This window comes from Leucopleurus acutus (genome assembly GCF_964270905.1).
Source record: "Leucopleurus acutus genome assembly, chromosome: 17".
NCBI classification, from domain to species: domain Eukaryota; kingdom Metazoa; phylum Chordata; class Mammalia; order Artiodactyla; family Delphinidae; genus Leucopleurus; species Leucopleurus acutus.
This window is the reverse complement of record NC_139159.1, coordinates 83,204,612-83,222,470: the sequence shown is the minus strand read 5'-3', so window position 1 is coordinate 83,222,470 and position 17,859 is coordinate 83,204,612. Positions and strand designations below refer to the sequence as shown.

General features: G+C 61.4%; 1 protein-coding gene across 1 annotated transcript in view; it reads left to right on the top strand.

The window, feature by feature from the left end:
- ZC3H3 (zinc finger CCCH-type containing 3) overlaps nucleotides 1–17,859 on the top strand; it is an 82,045-nt gene that overhangs the window by 12,082 nt on the left and 52,104 nt on the right. Inside the window, exon 4 of the mRNA XM_082858545.1 lies at nucleotides 17,021–17,174. Coding sequence (XP_082714671.1) covers nucleotides 17,021–17,174 — 154 coding nt within the window. The remainder of the gene's footprint in view (nucleotides 1–17,020; nucleotides 17,175–17,859) is intronic.

Genomic DNA, 17,859 nt, shown 5'->3' with positions numbered 1-17,859 from the left:
TTACGGCTTGCGTTTTAAAGGGGGAAGATGCCAGGTGGGGTGGGGGTTTGTGGTCGGCATCCGTCTCAGGCTGCCACCTCCATGCTGTGTGGTCCCCTCGGCTTGGGAAGGCAGGGCAGCAGGGGGAGGGACTGCAGGGCCACACTGCCCCTCTTGCTGCCCTGACCCTGGGGCCAGCCCGGGTGTGTATGTCCTTGACTCTGGGCCGTGAGACAGTGCCCCAAGGGGCAGCACGTGGGGAGACAGGCAGCCGGGGAGCCGAGGCCGGGGCTGGGGGCTGCTGTCCAGGGTCAGAGCTGCCCACATGGCCAGTGGGTCTGAGCTTGGACGGAGCGCAACAGGACCAGATGGCTGGACAGTTGACCTCCAGGTTCTCTTTTTTTCTGAAATATGCAGGTGTAAGCTTATAAATTCTCCCCTGAGCATAACCTTAGCTGTCTTCTGCAAGTTAATTATTTTTGTGTTCCTCCAAAATGTTTTCTAATTTTCATTGTAATTTTTTCTTTGATCCAGGGTTATTCAAAAGGGATTGCTTCATTTCCAAACCCCTGGGGCTTTTGAGTTTCTTTGTAATGACCGCTCCCCAGCTTCACTCCACTGGGCAGCTATCTGTGTGATTTCAGTCCTTTGAAGTCTGCTCAGACTTGTTTTAAGGACCAGCTTAGGGTCAGTTTTGGTAAAGCTCTTGTGTGTACTTAGAGAGAATGATTCCACTTGGGGAGTTTGGGGCTCTGTAAGGTAAGTTGTATTAATTGTGTTGTTCAGGTCTTCTGTATACTTTCTGATTTTGCGGGACGGGGAGGGTGTCTGCTTTTTCCAGTCACAGAGAGAGAGTGTTAAGATCTTCCACTGTTGTCCAGTTGTCACTTTTGCATTAAGCATTTTGAGGTCATTTGACTGAGTGTAAACCACTTAGAATTGTTATATCTCCCCGGTGGACTGAATCTTTTACTGCTACGAAGTGTCCTTTTCTATCTCCAGTAAAGCTTCTGGCCTTAAAATTTACTTTCTCTGAAGCAGGTATAGCTAGGCCAGTTTCCTTTTAGTTAGTGTCACAAAATGTGTGTATATACTCGTGTACACACACACACACACTCTCTATGCAAATGTATTTATGTGTGACATGTGCAGACATGTTTACTTTCATCCGTTATTATGTTTAGTTTTTTTGTATCTAGCAAATAGTTGTTTTTAAGTGCAATCTGAAATTGTTTTTCTAAAAAAGGGTTTCGTGTGTTCACATTTAATGCAGTTACTGGGGTACTGGGTTTAAATCTGCTGTCTTCCTCTGTGCTTTTTCTGTGTTGCACCTGTTTTGGTTTTTTCTCTCCTTTTTCTTCTTCTTTTGGATGTGTATTTTTTAATTCCATTTTCTCCTCAATTAGCTTATTATACACTCTTTTATTCTTCTTTTGGTGGTTTCCCCAGAGGTTATATTGTGTGTTCTTGACTCACTGTTATTGGTACTTAGAAATTACTGTCTGATCCCTCCCCAGACAACGTAAGAAGCTTGGAGTACTTAAACCCTATTTTCCTCTCTTCCGTGAAACGTGGGGAACTGCCATGATTTTAATTCTCCATATATTTTAGACCCTAGAAAAAATTGTGTACAGTCAGCATTGACCTAGACTATGTATTTATTCTCCCTTTTCTCTTCCTCCTTTCCTTGCTGTCTGTTTGAGAAACACCTCTTAATACATCCTGTAATATTGCAGGTGAGCTGGGGACCACTGCTCTCAATAGATGTTTATCTGAAAAGTCCTTGTTCTTGCCTTACTCTCTGGAGAGTGTTTCTGCCTGGGAAGCTGTGGGGCTTTCGGTGCTGGGGAGAGACCCTCCCCATCGCCAGCTGACGGCGTTTGGTGACGTCAGCTGTCCTTCCCAGGAGGGTGGCGTGGCTCTCCCCCCTCTGGCTGTGGGGCTTTCTCTGTCTCTGGTCTTCAGCAGGTGTGCCATGGTGCTTCCTGTACATTTATCTATCCTGCTTAGGGTTGGTGCTATTTCTTGAATCTGTGGCTGGATGGTTTTCATCAATTTTGGAATCTCAGCCATTCTGTCTTTAAGCATTGCTTCTGCTCCATCCCCACCTCTCCTTCTGGGACCTCAGCTGCATTTGTACTGAGCCTTTTCACCATATCTTACATGTTTCCTGTGTTCTTCTCTGTGTCTTCTGTGACTTGTCTCCATGCTTAAATCTGGGTAGTTTCTTCTAACCTATTTTCTAGTTTAGTTATTGTCGTTTCAGCTTTGTATAATCTGCTACAAGACGCATCCGTTGAGGTTTTAGTTTTAGTGACTTTTAAATTCTAAAATTTCTATTAAAAAATAGTTACTAGGTCTCTGCCAAAATTTGCAATCTTGTCTTTTTTTTTTTTAATTAATTTATTTTTGGCTGTGTTGGGTTTTTGTTGCTGCGCGTGGGCTTTCTCTACTTGTGACGAGCAGGGGGGCTACTCTTCGTTGTGGTGCGTGGGCTTCTCATTGTGGTGGCTTCTCTTGTAGTGGAGCACGGGCCCTAGGCGCGTGGGCTTCAGTAGTTGCGGCACCTGGGCTCAGTAGTTGTGGCTCACGGGTTCTAGAGCTCAGGCTCAGCAGTTGTGGCGCACGGGCTTAGTTGCTCCGCGGCCTGTGGGATCTTCCCAGACCAGGGCTCGAACCCGTGTCCCCTGCATTGGCAGGCAGATTCTTAACCACTGCGCCACCAGGGAAGTTCTGCAATCTTGTCTTTAAGCCCTTGAATATATTAATCGTTTTTAAAGTCCGTGTCTGACCACCCAGTTATCTGGATCCCTGTTCATTCCATTGCCTGTTTTTTTCCTTCTTAGTTTTGTGTCAAGTGTGATTTGCTTGTATGTCTGGTTATTTTATATCGAGTGGTGGACGTTGTGTATGGAGTTCTGGAGCTAATTCAAGGCCGGATGATGTCATGTTCCCCCAGACAGGGTGCGTGGCCCCTGGGGGAGCAGACCTACAGAGTCAGGGCAGTGTGGGCAGTGAGAGTGCCCAGGCACTTCCTGCCCAGGGAGGGCCCCACGCTGGGGCGGGCTCACTGCACCGGCAGGCTGGCCTGCAGAACAGGGTCTGTGCAGGAGCAGGGCGAGGGAGGGGTGGTGGGAGCCCACTTGCCCACCTGTCCCCAGTGTGTGCTTGGTGGGGGAAGAAGGGAGGCTCCCTGCAACCCCCAGCAACCTGTGTGCTGGGGACAGGAGGGGCTCACTGAGCCGTGGCCTCTGAGAAGTAGAGGTCTCTGGGTGTGGGGTAGATGGGGCAGCCCGTGGGCCTCCTGCGCGGTGGCCTTGCTCCTGTAGGCCTTGCCCCGCCCCCGCTCCAGGCCCTGGGAGGGGCCTCTGGCAGCCCTGCCTGCCTCCCCATGCAGAGCCTGCTGTAGGGGCTGGGCAGGCCTGGGCACAGGCGGTGGAGGCCAGGTGAGAGGCCAGGGGTGCTGCCTGCCCAGGGGCGGGCGAAGAGTTGCAGTGGGGTTGCGTGACAGCTGGGGTGGCGGCGCCTGTGTCAGTAGGGCCTCCGGTGACATCCAGGGAGAGCGCTGGCTTCTGAGGCGGCCACTGGCAGAGGGCCCTGGTGCACAGGCTGCGCGAGGGAGTGGGGCAGCCTGGTCTGGACAAGCTGACCGCCTCGGGGCACACTTCTCTGGGCCCGGGCGGGCAGGCCGCCTGAGCATGGGGAGGCCTCAGCCTGGGCGGGTGGGTGTCTCTCTGCCCCGCAGGGCGTGCAGGCTGGGCCGGTGGGGCTCAGACGTCCCAGCAGCTCCCTCCCTGCTCCTGCAGCTCACGTGGGCTGGAGCTGCTGGCTTTGGGGAAGGAGCAGGACCTGGTGACACTTGGCTCCCAGCTCTGTTGTACCTGAGGCCGCGTCTCTCTTCTTGGGGTGGTGGGAAGGGTCGTGGGCAGGAAGGGCTTGCTGCCCCAGAGCCGGTGGGCAGCGACGGTGCACTTGCTTGGAGCCCCCTCGGCTGTGTCCCCTTGGTTGCCCCCTGCCACCGTGTCCTCCTGGGAGCATATTGACACAGAGGGAGCCCAGTCAGGGTGGGCACCAAGGATGGGCCTCCCCCAGGCTCTGAGCCGAGACCCTCTGCTTCCTACCCCGCCAGAGCCCCGCTACTTGCTCTGACGAGGGGGGCCCCGAGGGCGGTGGGCTCAGCTGTCCTGGAAAGGGCGGGGCCGTGTGTGCCTCTGCCGGGGCCTCGGGACAGGCCGCGTGACCCTGGAGAGGCGCCGTGTCCGTGGGGCCCTCTCTTCGTAGCCCTCCTGCTTTCCTGCCTTCCCTCTCGTGTCCATGGGAAGTGAGCAGTGCTTCCCCCAAGACTGAGCCCTTTCCAGGCAGATCCCAGGCTGAGAAGGCACCACAGCCCAGCTGGGCCCTGCTGGTACCACCTAGGCACCACCTGTGTGGCCCGGGGCTCTCAGCGGCCACAGGTATCCTTCTGATTTGAAGCTTTGGCCCTGATGCATAGACTTGATGGAATTTGCAAGGAAAATCTGTAGCCTCACGAGACGACTGTAAACCTATCAGCTTCTAATCGTCAGGTGCGCCCTCATTTGTTGGTTTGCCTGAGTGTCTCCAGGCCTGGCAAGAGGAGCCCTGGTCCTTCTGGTTACCTCTGGCCCAGGGGTCCCCAGGGGTCTGCACTGTTCCTGCTCCCACTGCCGGCTGGTCCGGGCAGCATTGGGACAAGGTGTCTAGCTCAGGGAGGTGGCAGGTCCCCTGCCGTGGGGTTGCAAGCGTGGAAGCGAGCTGCTGCCCTCCCCACGCCCTCCTCTGCCCCCCGCGGGCTGAACCCTCAGGTGCTGTGCGTGGAGAGGCCCGGGTGGGTTCCGGGGCCAGCGTTCTCTCCGGACCGGGCACGGGTCACTGACTGCCTCTGCCCCGGGACCCATCCTGGGATGCTTCGGGGCGTCTGCAGGCTGTGGCGCCGGCCCAGGGATCTTGTCCCTGGCACACTCGCCCCCTCCGTCTCGTTAAAGTTTTTGGGTGTGGCAGGGACCTAAGGGACGTGCTGCCGCTTCTGCCTTTCCTGCCCATCTGTGGATGGGGAGACTTCTGAGATACTCCACCCCCGGCTGGCTCTGCCCAGGAGAGCCGTGGGCCGGTGGGCAGGGCCCGTCCTGGCTGCCCCCAGCGCTTGCCGGCCGTTTGTTGTCATTCTTCGGGGCGCTGCGCTTTCGAAATTAATTCGGAGCTGTTGTGTTTCCTTCTCACGGTGTATCCCAAGCTGTGCCAATCCCTGATGGGCTGTGGCAGTGCCAGCGGCCGTGCGGGTAGGTGGCAGCCGAGAGTGGGCGCAGCAGCACGGCCGCTGGCAGCAGGTGGCCGCCCGACCCGGCAGGTGGCGTCCTGTGAGGCAGCGCGTGCTTGGCGCGGGCAGGGGCGTGAGCCTGCTTGGCAGGAGACGGCTCACTGCAGGGGTGCCTTCAGAGCGGCTTGCTCGCACCCCGCACGCTGGGCTGCAGCAGGGCAGCCGCCAGACCCTGAACTGCCACGGGCCGGGGGAGGCGCACAGGGCGGCGGGGCGAGAGGGCGCACCTCCCTGTTGCTGCAGGAGATGGAAGGCAGGCCTGGTGTTGTGAGAGAAGCTGAACTCCGTGGCCCGGGCCTGCCGCAGCGTCTGGGAAGGCCGAGGAGAGAAGCTTGCTCTGTGCCAGGCCCTGCTCGAGGTGGGAGACCGGGGGTGTGAGCAGGCCCGGGCCCACCAACTCCCAGCGTGTCTGGGGTGAGCCCCGCTGGAGCCCACGGTGGTCCAGCAAATCACCAGCGCCATGTGTTCCCGTCACTGCTCGCTCTCCACCCGCGTGGGGGTCTGGAATGTTGAAATGGGGGACGGGCTGGACCCCGGGACCTGCCCGGCTGAGCTCAGGCACCCCGGCTGCCCCTCCAGGCCGTTGTGCCAGTGGGCACCGTGACCTGGGGCGTCAGCACTGGGGGGCAGCCTGCGCCCCAGGCCTTCTCTTGGGAGCCCCGTTGCTTCCCTCTCTTCCTTCTGTTGAGTTTCTCGGGGCTCCCTTTCCCCCACCAGATGGCATGTGCATCAGGTGTGGCGCCCTGTGCGTGAGACAACAGAGTGGCCTGCGGGCGCCCACCACCCTGAGTCTGGGAGGCCTCTGCCTGACCTGCCCGGGCTAGCCCTGTGCCCCACAGCCCTTCCTCAGACCCCTTTCCTCCCCCTTCCCCTCCCCCCTCCCCCTCCTTCCTCTCACAGAGGGCCAAGACCCTGTCTTCTGCAGGAGCCCCAGCTCTCACAGATGGGTGGGGGCTGCCTTGAGCCCCCTTTCTCAGGGGCCCCCAAACGGCCCTTGGTCCTCACCCGTATGGCCCCAGCTGCCCCCAGCCTTACACTGGCCCCAGCAGGAACTTTTTGCCGGCTGTGTGCTTGGGAACTGACCCTGAGGCGGGTGCTGCTGCCGGCTCAGGGGCTGCATCCTGTGCAGGGACTGGAGGATCCCAGAGGGGAGGGGAGGGGAAGGGAGGGGAGGGGAGGGGAGGGGAGGGAAGGCAGAGGGGGAGGGCAGGGGAGGGGAGGGCAGGGGAGCGGAAGGCTCACTCTGGAGTCTGCTGGCCCAGCGCAGCTGCAGCCGCAGCTAAGGCCGGGCTCCTCCCTGTGGCCTCCCCGGAGCTGAGGGTGGGGAGGCAGGGATGCGGCCCGAGCTCCTGTGCTCGTGCGCTGCCCTCCTTCTGCCGCCGCAGCGCCCGGCGCCTGGCAGGCTGGCTGTAGGGCTGAGTGAGGCCCGGGCCCCCCCCACACCCAGGCTCCCCTCCGCGGCCTGCTCGCTGCCCCTGTGCTGCAGCCCTGCCCCTTCGGCCACCAGCAAGGAACGGGTGAGCAGCCGGAGAGCCCAGCATCCCGGAGCCTGTGAGGGGCACGTGGTTTTCTCTCCGTGGCCGCTGCTTTTGATAGTGGGCTTATTTCCAGGCTCTCTTGAAAGCATCTCTCTCTGGCCCTGACTCCGAGGAAGCAGGGCGGGGATCCTGAGAGGCTAGGCTGTGGCCAGCAGGAGCGCTGCCCTCACAAGGGCCACCGGCTCTGGGCCACGTGGTGGAGCCGGGCTTCCCTGGGGTGGCTGAGGCCCAGTGTCTGTCAGACACCTGCGGGGCTGTGCTGCCCACCCTGTGTCTGCTGGGGGAAGCCCCCCTCTGTGCTCCAGCCCCTGTGGGAGAGGATGGGGGTGTCCCTGGGGGTCAGAAGGGCAGAGGCAGGCTCGTCGGTGCCCATCCCGTGGTGCCCCGTTACTGTCACAGCACCTGCCGGGGGGGGGGACGAGGTGTGTTCTGCAGCACCCCCTTCAGGGACAGGGACTGGTCCCTCTCCGTCTCTCGTGGCTTGGAACGTGGGGTATCTGTCCACCTGGGACTCGCGGGCAATTTTCTGCGCCCCTGAAAGCCCCCAGCAGAAGCTGCCAGGGTGGGGTGGGCCTTCACCTCACAGGCTGGGCTTTGTCCCCTCAGCTGGGCTGGCCCGGCTCGTGTGGAGGCCCCGTTGCTGTCGGTGGAGTGTGGACAAGGCCCCTCGATTCTCCCTTGGGGACTTGGGAGCCCCTGTTGCTCCCCTGGGCTCTGGCCTTCTAGAGTTTCAGCCCGGTAAGGGAATGGATACCCCTTCCAGCCCTCCTGGCACATATGGGCCAGGCCCTCAAATGGAGGGACATAGTGATGACGGAGGACTGCCCTTTTGTGAGGGCAGAGACACACGCCAGTAGACCCAGTGCGGGGTAGGTGTTGGCTGGTACCTGGTCCCTCCTGGGCAGTCAGAGGCCTCTGGCCTCTGCGTCTGAGCATGTCAGCCCTAGGCACAGCGTAGGTAGAGAGGCCTCGGTGTGAGGTCTTGGCCTGCTCTGGGGCCTCTCCTGCTGGGCTAGCTTCACTTCCTGTCCCCTGGCAGGTGCAGGGAGCTGGGCTGAGCACCGTGCCCGGGGCGGGGGCACTGTGGCCGGCTCCGTGTTTACCTGGATGGGGGTCCCCGCAGGCAGCCAGCAGCTCTGTGCTTCGTCCCACCTGGCTCTCAGGGAGTTCGGGGCCACCGGTGCTGGGCCCTGCCAGGCAGGGAGACCTGCAGCAGGTGGAGAGGGAGCCTTGGCTTCGGGTGGGCAGGACCAGGGGGTCATCTGAGCCCCTGGGCACCGGCACGGAGGGGGGCCGTCTTGAGAGAAGTTTAGGTGCTTCCGGTGGTGCTGGCCCTCCAGAGCCCCTGAAACCCTGGGCAGGAAGGGCTTGCCCAGTCCAGAGGCCGGTGCGGACGCTGTTCGTGTTCAGGGCTAACGTATGAGGTGCTGCCTCTGCCTCTTCCAGCGTGCTGTGGAGGGACCTGCCCTTCCCGGAAGGAGCTGAGGGGACTCGCCTGCCCTGAGAAGGGGCGCTTGCTGTGCTCCCTGCTGCTTCCCCAGAGCCCAGAGGCCAGCATGCAGCGGGCTCGCCAAATGTCTGTTGACTGACTGAGCGAGCTCTGTGCAAGGGGCACACTGGTGCTGGTGCTGCCTGGGCATCCTTTCCTCAGCCCTCTGGCCTCTGGGGTGGCTTTTGTCAAGCGTGAGGGTCCAGTTCCCTCTCTGGCTTCCTCTATGGTCTGCAGTTGCTTTTAAAACACTTTTTTCACTGTTTTCTTTCTAAGCTTTTTCACGTCCCTGGTCACTTGATTCCACGTAAGGAACAAGTGGACCTCAGGCCACAAAAGCAAAAGAGGCTGTGAGGTGGCAGGCCTGGCTCGGTGTCGGGCTGCAGACAGATGGCTGATCACCTAGCATCGTGCACTGTCAGCGTGGGTCCAGTGAGGGGGCCTGGGCCCGGGACGCCCGATCAGAGGGCCGCAGGCGAGCAGGAGTGGCCAGCAGGCCGCAGAAGGCCCGAGGGGCCCCAAGGGTCGCTGTGGTCAGGGCTGGGCTCGGAGCCTAGGAAGGCACAGTCCTCCATGACCCAGGGCCGAGGGAGGAGGGTCCAGGGTGGACCCCCCGGCTGTGAGCTCCGTCTCTGGAGGCTGGAGCTGAGCCTCAGGACCTGCCCCCCGCTGAAGGCAGATTCCTGTCTCTAACATGCACGTGCGTGCCCTCACCTGTGAGGCCCTGGGGGCTCACATCGGTACATCCATGGCCACCCCACGCACTGTCCTGGACACTGGCACCTCTCGGGCCCGCGGGTCCTGGAGCCCTGCCGGGGCTGCTGAGCCAGAAGTGGGTTTGCCTTTTGTCCTCAGTAAGAGGTGGATTTTGCTCATCGGGGTCTGAGTGAAAGCGGACAGGGTAGAGTACCCAGTCCCAGGATGTCCTGTCGTAGCTGCTTCTGGCTGAGGTCAGATGGGGCACTGGGGGGAGCAGCTGGCTCACAGTCCGGTGCCTGCAGGGTGTGGCCCCAAGCGGGCAGGGGCTGCTTGGTCTGCTGGGGAAGGGGTGAGCGCCAGCCGTGCCCCTGGACGAGCCTGCATCACGTGGGCGCTGCTCGCAGCACGCTCAGGCCTGGTCCTGTCTCTGGGGGGCGGTCCTGGGAGGGCGCGCTGTCTGCCTGGCACGGACCCTGCCTTCCCTGCCTTTGCTTGGGGCTCATGGCCTTGGGGTGCAGCCGCCTCTTGCTCCTGTGGGCCCCGCTCAGCGAGTTTGCCCCCTACCTGGATCTCCCAGCCACACGCTGTGCTGTCTTCTGGGGCAGGCCTCCCTGGGATGTGCTGGGGCTCCCCACCCCCTGGGCCCAAGGCCTGCAGGTGGGGTGGGGGCTGGGAGGTGCTCGCTTTCCCCTCTTCCATCCTCTAGAGGGATGGTTAAAAGGGGAGGGAAGACCCACCCCCATAATGTACAACGACTGTCAGGGAGTAAACTACTCCCATTTCATACAGACGGGTCAGTGTCGTCGCGCGATCGATGGCTCGCGCACAGTAATTATAGGAACGAGCGGCATGTGTCGCTTGAGTGAGTTTGAGAAGAGTAGGGTCTCAATCTTTCCTCTAATAGGGCCCCGACAGTCCCAGCACTGCGTGTCTCAGGCTGACAGTGTTGTCATTAAACACCAGGTAGTGCGGGACGACAGAGGAGGCGGCCGCAGGGCCCGGCAGCTGACAACGGCGCTTTGTCATCACCCAGCGGCCCACGCTGCTGTTGCGGCGGTGCCGACCGCTGCTCCGTGACGTATGGCCCTGTCGGGCTGCCACTGTGACTTAGTAGTCAGTAAACGTTGTGGGTTTTTTTTATAAATTTATTTTATTTTTTATTTTTGGCTGCTTTGAGTCTCTGTAATCGGTAAACGTGTGTCAGAGGCTGGTCCCCAGTTCAGACAGCAGTGCTGCAGGAAGCCCAGCAGGGTGAGGCCCTGGGCCGGGGGCCACTCCCTCTCCCTCGAGGGCCAGACCTCTCCTCCCAGGGCCTGGGGTCCCCTCCCCGCCCCGTTGCAGACGTGTGCACACTCTGTGTGTGTGTGTGTGTGTGTGTGTGTGTGTGTGTGTGTGTGTGTGTGTGTGTGTGTTAGCGAGCACGTCCACTCATCCTCCCAGGCAGCCACCTATGTGTCGGAGTCTGGCAGGGTCTCTCCATGGGCCGCCCGAGCCATTCCCGAGGGACCTGCATGAGTGCTGGCCTCCAGTGGCCCGGGGTGCAGAGCTGGGGTGTCCTGGGTGCCTAGGAGGGGCCTCTGGCTGGCCCGTCGCCTCCTCTGTGACTGCCCCCGGAGATGAGGGCTGAGCCGCCTGACTGCAGCGGGCTTTTCCGTGTTTGAAGTGTCGGGAACCATCAAGCGCAGGAAAAGTGGAGTGACTTATTAGACTCATAAAAATTCATACTTGCGATCCCAGTCATCCCACGCCCCAAGCTTGTTAGAGCGCGGTCCCTGGCAGCTCCCGCCGCGGCAGGGGCGGGGGCGGGGCGTTTGCCTCCTCCTGCTGGCTGCCATCCCTGCTCATTTGGAGAAATGGACAGGCGTCTGCAAGCACGGGGCTGGGGATTTGTCATGATATTACTGTGTTCTCGTGGGTGGGAGCAGGACGGCCAAGCCCTGTCACCTGCGTGCTCCCTGCACCTGCAGGGCCTGGGCATGGTGGGCAGGTCATTTTCCTTCTCTAGGCCTTAGTCTTCTGGTCTCTTCACCAGGGGGCTGACGTGCCCCGTCAACTCTGCTGTGCGGTGGGCATTGTGGATTCTGTGCGAAGGGGTTGCAGGGACAGAGGGTCCTCACTTCTGTTGACAGGGCGGTGACACCTGAGCTGGCCAGAGCCAGTCCTCCCTGGGTCCTTGCCTGTAAACAGTGGAGGGGCCTGGAGGTCTGGGCAGGATGAGGGCCCAGCACCCCGGGGAACTGGCTTCATCTGCTTCTTCGCAGGCAGCGGCAGGGTCCTCCCAGCAGGTGTCTCGCCCGGCTCTGCTCCTGGCCCGGCCCTTCAACGAGACGTGAGGGGCCCGCGGGGGGGCTGCCGTCCCCATCCACCACCCCCCTCCTGGACACCTGCTGGGGACCACCACTCTGGCAGTTGCTCTGGCTGTGTGGCCTCCTTAGCGCCTGCCTCGGCCTTCCTCTTGCTGCTTCCTGATGGTGGCGGAGCCTCTCCTTGTGGCCCCTGGGGTCTGCTCGCTCCTCCTCAGCCCCAGGGCGCTTTTCACCCCCAAATGATGTTGTGGCCTTGCTATCTCCAGGACTGTGTCACTGAGGGGACAGCTCAGATGGGGCTGACTTTCGGAAATGCCCTGGTAGACGGGCAGTGTCCAGAGAGGGCAACACCCCTCATCGTGTGGTCTGGCAGGGTCTCCCCACCCAGTAGCAGTGCACCCTCATCGGGAGATGCAGCGTCTCGCTTGCGTGGCCTTTGCTCTGGCTCCAGTCATGATCAGTGCCATCCTGCCAGGCCCGGGGCTCTGCACACAGCTCGGATGGGCAGCAAGCCTGCAGGTGCTGTGGAGGCCTCTCAGAAATGCGCGCCGGCTCTTCTGTGGCCACTTTCCCAAGAGGGCGGCTCGGCCATGGTGGGAGAGAGGCTGCCTGACCCCCGCTTGGCCGGGGTCCTGCGCGTCGGCCTCCTGCATGTGGCTTCCTGTCCTGTGTGAGGCCCGCCTGCTGCTGCCGAGAGGGCCAGGAGCCTCTGGGCCCCCACAGTCCAGTGGCAGGCCCGGCTTCCCTGTCAGATGGGTGGGAAGGTGAAGCCCTGGAGGGGCTGTGCGATGTGTTCTGAGCTGGGTACCAGGGGCCCGTCTGGGCTCAGTCCCTCCCACTGGCTCTCTGGGGACCCTTCCCTGGCTCAGGCTCTGTGAGCTCATTTCCTGCCCGCTGTCCAGACCCACCTGTCCCCCTCGGCCCAGCCTGTCCTTGTCCCTGTGCTGGCACAGAGTCTGGGAGCAAGGTGTCCCATCTCCCTCGCTCTGATGGACAATCCCAGACGCCTCCTGCAGCCTCTCAGCGGTCACGGTCCTGGAGCTGTCGTGCCCCGCACACTTGCAGTGGCAACTCTATACTGACTTTGCTCTCCTGTCTCCCTGCTCCCTCTCGCCTGCTTCCAAAATTGCTGCCTTCCAGATACACCGTCTGTACCCCAAACTCTCAGGCTCTGTGCTCAGGGGGACCCAAACTGCGGTGACTGGTACTGGACGGGGGGACTGCGACCAGGCCCACAAGCCTCTAGTGCAGGGCTGGGGTGAGAGAGCTGGCGCAGCATCAGGAGGCAGGGCCTTTGCGGCGGTAGCTGGGGACGGGGCAGCAGGAGGGGAGCCAGGGTTACGTGGTCGTTCTTGCCCTCTAGCCATGTGGGGCAGTGGTCTTCGGGAGGCCCGTGGGGTCGCCTGTCCTTTGTAAATGTCCTGGACGGCACTGAGGAGAAGGACAGGCTCAGGGCAGCCACCCCCAGGGGAGGCCAAGAGCCAGAGGCCTCTGTAGCTGTTCTAGAGCTTCAGCTCCCCACTGTGGCTGTGCTGACTGTGGGGCACACGCTTAGCCATAAAGCCAAACACCAAGGCTTCTGAAGACACAGGCTGGCCCATCGCCTTGGTGGAGATTAAGGCCGGGAGAGGGGAGGAGCAGGGGGCCCTGGGGCACGGGGTGGGGATGCTTGGCGATGGGTAATCGATCTCGGTGTGTCTGGACAGACAGCTGGGCGGCTGCGGGGGCTGCTGGCAGCTGGGCTCCTGGGGCTTGTCCCATAGCTGCCTCTCTCCTGCCGGCGGCCCCAGACAGTCTCTGCTCAGAGGGGTCCTGGCTCCCTCTCTTCCTTACTCATTATGCAGTGGTGAGATCGGCAGCACCCCTTCTTCTAGTTCTCTCCCTTTGAAGTTCCACAAAAACCTGAACTCCCTCTCAACGCCCCTAGTCGCGGTAAAACACAGCGAGAGCAGTGACCTCCGTCTGATGGGCTCTGCCATCTGTGGTGGCTCGTTGAGGCCGGGGCCGGGGTCAGCTGGAGGCCGGGCTGCTGCAGACAGCGCCGCCTGACCGGCCACGCGAGCTGCACAGGCCCCGGGAAGGCTGGCGCTCTCCCCAGTTCCGCAGCCCGAGTGCCAGACCGCCTGGGCTCTGCTGCTGTCGGTCCAGTCCCCGCCTCTTGGCCGGTGGCCTCCCTCCCCAGCTCGCTCATGCAGGAGCCGGGCCCTGCTGATAGATGGGCTCACATCCCATTCAGATATGATGCCAGCAGTTTTTTTGTAGTTTGTCTTCCATTGCGGTAGTAAAGTTTTTAATTAGGGAAGCTAATGAGATCGATTAGTCATTAGAAGTGACCTCTGCACGGCAGGGCGGAGAGGGCTTCGTGTGTGTGAGCCTGATAACGCAGCGCCCGAGCGTCGTTGGCAATAAAGGCGCGAAGGGTTTGATTTGAGTGAAACGTGCCACGGGGAATACATCATGCGGAGAAAAAAATTACAGCCCTGGGAGTCTGTAATGAAGGGAATTAAACCAACATCCTATCTAAATAACATGATTATCTACACAAACCCTCAGCCTGCCAGGAGGAAGGGGAGAGACTGCTGCCTGCCGGGGCTGCTGCCGGGGCAACCCTCCAGCACCACAGGGCCGGGGGGAGGCCGGGTGCCCTGCCCACGGGGAGCTCGCCCATGCCTGCCGCTCTGCCTTTGCACTGGGTTCGAGGTTCCGGTCCCTGTGTGCCATGCGTGGTCTGAGGAGCTCTCACTCCTATCATCCGTAGGATGGGGGGCGACACCAGCCATCTGTCCGCCCTGCTGAGCTCTCTGTGCCCTCAGCGTGGGCGCCCTGGCCTGTTCTCTGCAGGGCCGCTGTCCTGAGCGCTTCCACCCCCACAGCCAGGCTGCTCATGGGGAAGACCAGGAGGGTCTGCGGGGCCAGGCTGTGAGGGTCACAGCCCCACTCTGGGGGGCGGGGCATGGGCTGCTGTGCCCTCCCCTCTGCCACTCGGGATCGCGGGGGCTGGGGTCTGACGGGGGCCGAAGTCTGGGAGGTGACATTTAGCCTTTTAAGAGGGGGGCCTACTTTATTACTTTGTATTTTCTTAGAAGTGGTTATCAGGTACTAATAAGTAAAATGCAGTAAGTTAGTGAAAACTTAAATTTCACAGTGGGGCTGCATTGCAAAGGAATGTTATAAATACTGATGCCCGTTAATAGCAGGAATGAGGGCCAGGCCCAGAGGTGGTATGTCCCAAGAGGAACTTTGCGGAATGCAGAGTCCAGTCCCTTGGGCATTGGGGGCTGGGGGCTTCCTGGAGGAGGTGGCATCTGGTGGAACAGGGAGGGGGATGGGAGAAGCCGATGTTGTGCCTCTGGGCGAGGGGCGGTGAAGCTGGCCAGGCCTGGGGCTCCCGGTGCTCAGGATGAAAACAAAGTTGTTGAGGAGGGGCCCTGCCCCAGCACAGCCCAGCCCTCCTTCCCACCCTGCACACTGGTGCCCCCGATCTGCACAGCCAGGGCCCTGGGGCTCTAGGGTGCGTGTTGCAGCCCAGACTGGCAGGTGGTGGCTGGTGTGGGAGCTCCCCCCCTCAGAAGGGGGCCGAGGGCGGGTGGCCCCAGCGGCGGCGGAGGGGATAGGCAGGTGGGCTGTCCAGGTGCAGAGGCTGTGGGAGCAGGGAGTGGGTTTGGGGCCATGGTGTCAGCGTGGGGCTTGGCAATAACTTAGAGGGATTCCTGCGCTCCTGAGTGCTTAGCTGGGACAAGGTGTTATCCATTTTCATTGGTCTCTTCTTGCTTGTAAGACCTTGAAAATTCAATTCAACAAACATTTATTTACTGATGCCCCCTGTGTGCTAGGCTCTCCCGTACATCCCAAATGTGTGGGGGCTGCCTGGAGCTAGAGTTCCTCGCTTTGGTCACTCAGCAGGATCAGGCATCCCGGGTGATGCCCGGTGCTTCTGCCGAGCTTCCCTCTTTCTCCCTGACTGCCCCCTGAGCTGCCACCCTTGAAGGAGAGAGAGAGACGGAGACGGAGATGGAGACTGTGGGGTGCTGGCCTGGCCTGGCGCGAACTTCTGTGGACCCCTGGTGGGCAGCCGCTGTGGGCCCCTGCCTCCAGTCCTGGGGGCAGAGGCGTCCTCTGCTCTCAGCACTCCCTGGGCCTTGCAGCCCCATGTCCACCCCGACCCCGGCTGGGTGCGTGGAGCCTGCACATGCTGCTCCTGTGGTCTGGGGGCTCTTCGGGGGGGCTCTGAGCCTGTGCTGTGTCCTGGCCTTCTCATGTGGGTGCACGGGAGCCCTGTTAGAGGCTGCAGTGCCCCAGGGATGGGTTTGGGGACACCTGAGGGAGGGGCTCTTCCAGCATCTGGACAAGGAGGCATAGTGCTGTCCTGATGGCCGTGCAGGTGCGGTAGCTCCCGTGGGGCGGACTTGTCCTGCCTGCTCCCAGGCAGGCCCCGCACCCCACCGCCCATCAGGCTGGGTGAGCCTTGGAGAGAAGGCATCTGGGCCAAGGTGCTGATTGCTGACTGGGGGAGGGCCTGGCTGTGGGCTGGTGGTCTGTTGTGTTTAGGGCTCTGGAAGGTGACTTCTACCCAGTGTTACTGTCACTGTTCACTGAGCAGTCACCGCTTCTCGTGGAGTTTGCAGGTGCTGGGAGGATATGTCCTTGGGGCCCAGGGGAGCAGGTTCGGGTCGTGGAGCACCGGTTTGTGCTGTCAGAGAGCGGGGTGGCTGGCCCTGAGCAGCCAGGAGTGTGGGAACCTGTGTGTCTGGTGCCACCGTGCCCCTGCTGTGCTCCCTCTCCTGGGCCACCCTGGACCCCAGGCGGCCTTCAGCTGAGGGTCAGCTAATTCTTGCCCAGGGATCATAGGCCTGTCCTTGTGCCGAAGCTCTGGTGGTGAGAGCACGTGTGTGTTTTCCTGGCCTCCTTGTCTCTGCCCCTTCCCATTCACCCTCCCCCCACGCCCCTCACCCCCTGCCTGGCTGTGCTGCCCAGAAGCTGTCTGCTGCTGGGGTGGCTGGTAGGGGCCCCCCTTCCAAGCAGAGCCCTGGGCTCCGTGCAGGCAGGTTAGGTGGGGCCACAAGGAGGCGCCTTTGGGAACCAGGGTCCGAGCAGCCTGGCCTGAGGGGCTGGGGTGCTGGGTCGGTCACAAGAGGCAGCAGCGCCCGTGTTCCCGTGCTGCGTTAGCTTTAATTATCTGGGCAGTTAGAGCTGTATATTATGAAAGCCGGGCAATTAGATGCGTTCCTCATAGCTATGGGGAAATTGCTGGCTATCAAATGGAAGGGAACTGGGGCAAAACAGATCCCTGTTAATTGCATGAAACATTCAGCAAGAAATAAAGCTGTGGTGTACATCACCCTGCAAAATGTTCTGAAAACAGAAGTGATTAAGTACATAAATCTACATGGACACCCGGTGAGGGTTCCCAGAGAGGGCGGTGAGCGCTTCACGCCCGCAGCCGTGGACCCGACCGTGGGCCCCTCCTCACTGCCCACGGGGAGCACCGGCCTGCCACGCCAGCTGCAGCTGGCCGCACCCGCCCCGCTTGCTCTCCTGGAGGCCGCGCTGGCCGCCTCCGGCTCCGGCAGCCCGGGGCTGCTGAGCTCTCTGGGAGTGGGCGGGGGGTTGGATCGGGGGTGATGGGAGGCCCCACTGACCTCCACTGACCACCCGTGTCTGGGTTTTCCTGCAGCCTCCAGCCTGCACGGCCAGCGGACCCCTCCCACCAGCAAAGTGATCAAGACTCGCTACCGCATTGTCAAGAAGACCCAGGCCTCACCTCTCAGCCCCGCCCCCTGGCCCCTGGCCCCGCCCTCCTGGCGGGCACTGCGGCTCTCCCTGTCCAGGTAGGAGGCCTGTGGCTGCTGGGCTCCAAAGTGCAGGGCGGGGCCTGAGGACCGAGCACACCCCCAGAAGTGCTTGGTCTACAGTTGTTGGCTGGGGAATGGGCTAATTTTTCTGTCTAGCAATTTCTGCACGGGACGTGTGGCCGGCCTGTGTGTGCCGTGCACTCACGCAGACACGCACGCTCCCCGTCCGCTAGCAGCCAGCTGCCAGCTTGGGGCAGGGGGGTGGTGGTGGTGGTCTGGGAGCAGCCGCGCCACCTGGGTGTCCCTCAGGGAGAAGCTTCTGGTGAGAGAGGCTGGGCCATCTCACTATCGATGTATTGGTTGTTACGGGGGGGGGGGGGGGGGGTGAGGCTGTGTGCCTCTCCGGCCGCCCACACCAGGGTCTGGCCTGCACGCTGAGCGCTGTGGCCTCGCTCCAGGCTGCTTCTGCTGGAGGGCATGTGTGGTGCGGTCGGCTCCCTCTTCTTTTCTGGGTCCCCTGGGCCCAGAAGCAGGAGGGCTGCAGAGGTTGGGGTGCGGCTCCTTCCTTCAATGAGGCAGGGGAAGGGGTGACAGCCTGGGTGGGTTGGAATCAGGCAGTGGCAGGTCCCCTCCCTCTGTCCTTCTGGGGAGCGGTGTGGGAGCCCCTTGGCCCAGTGTGGGCTTCCAGCTGGGTGTGCTGGGCACTCCAGAGCACATGGCC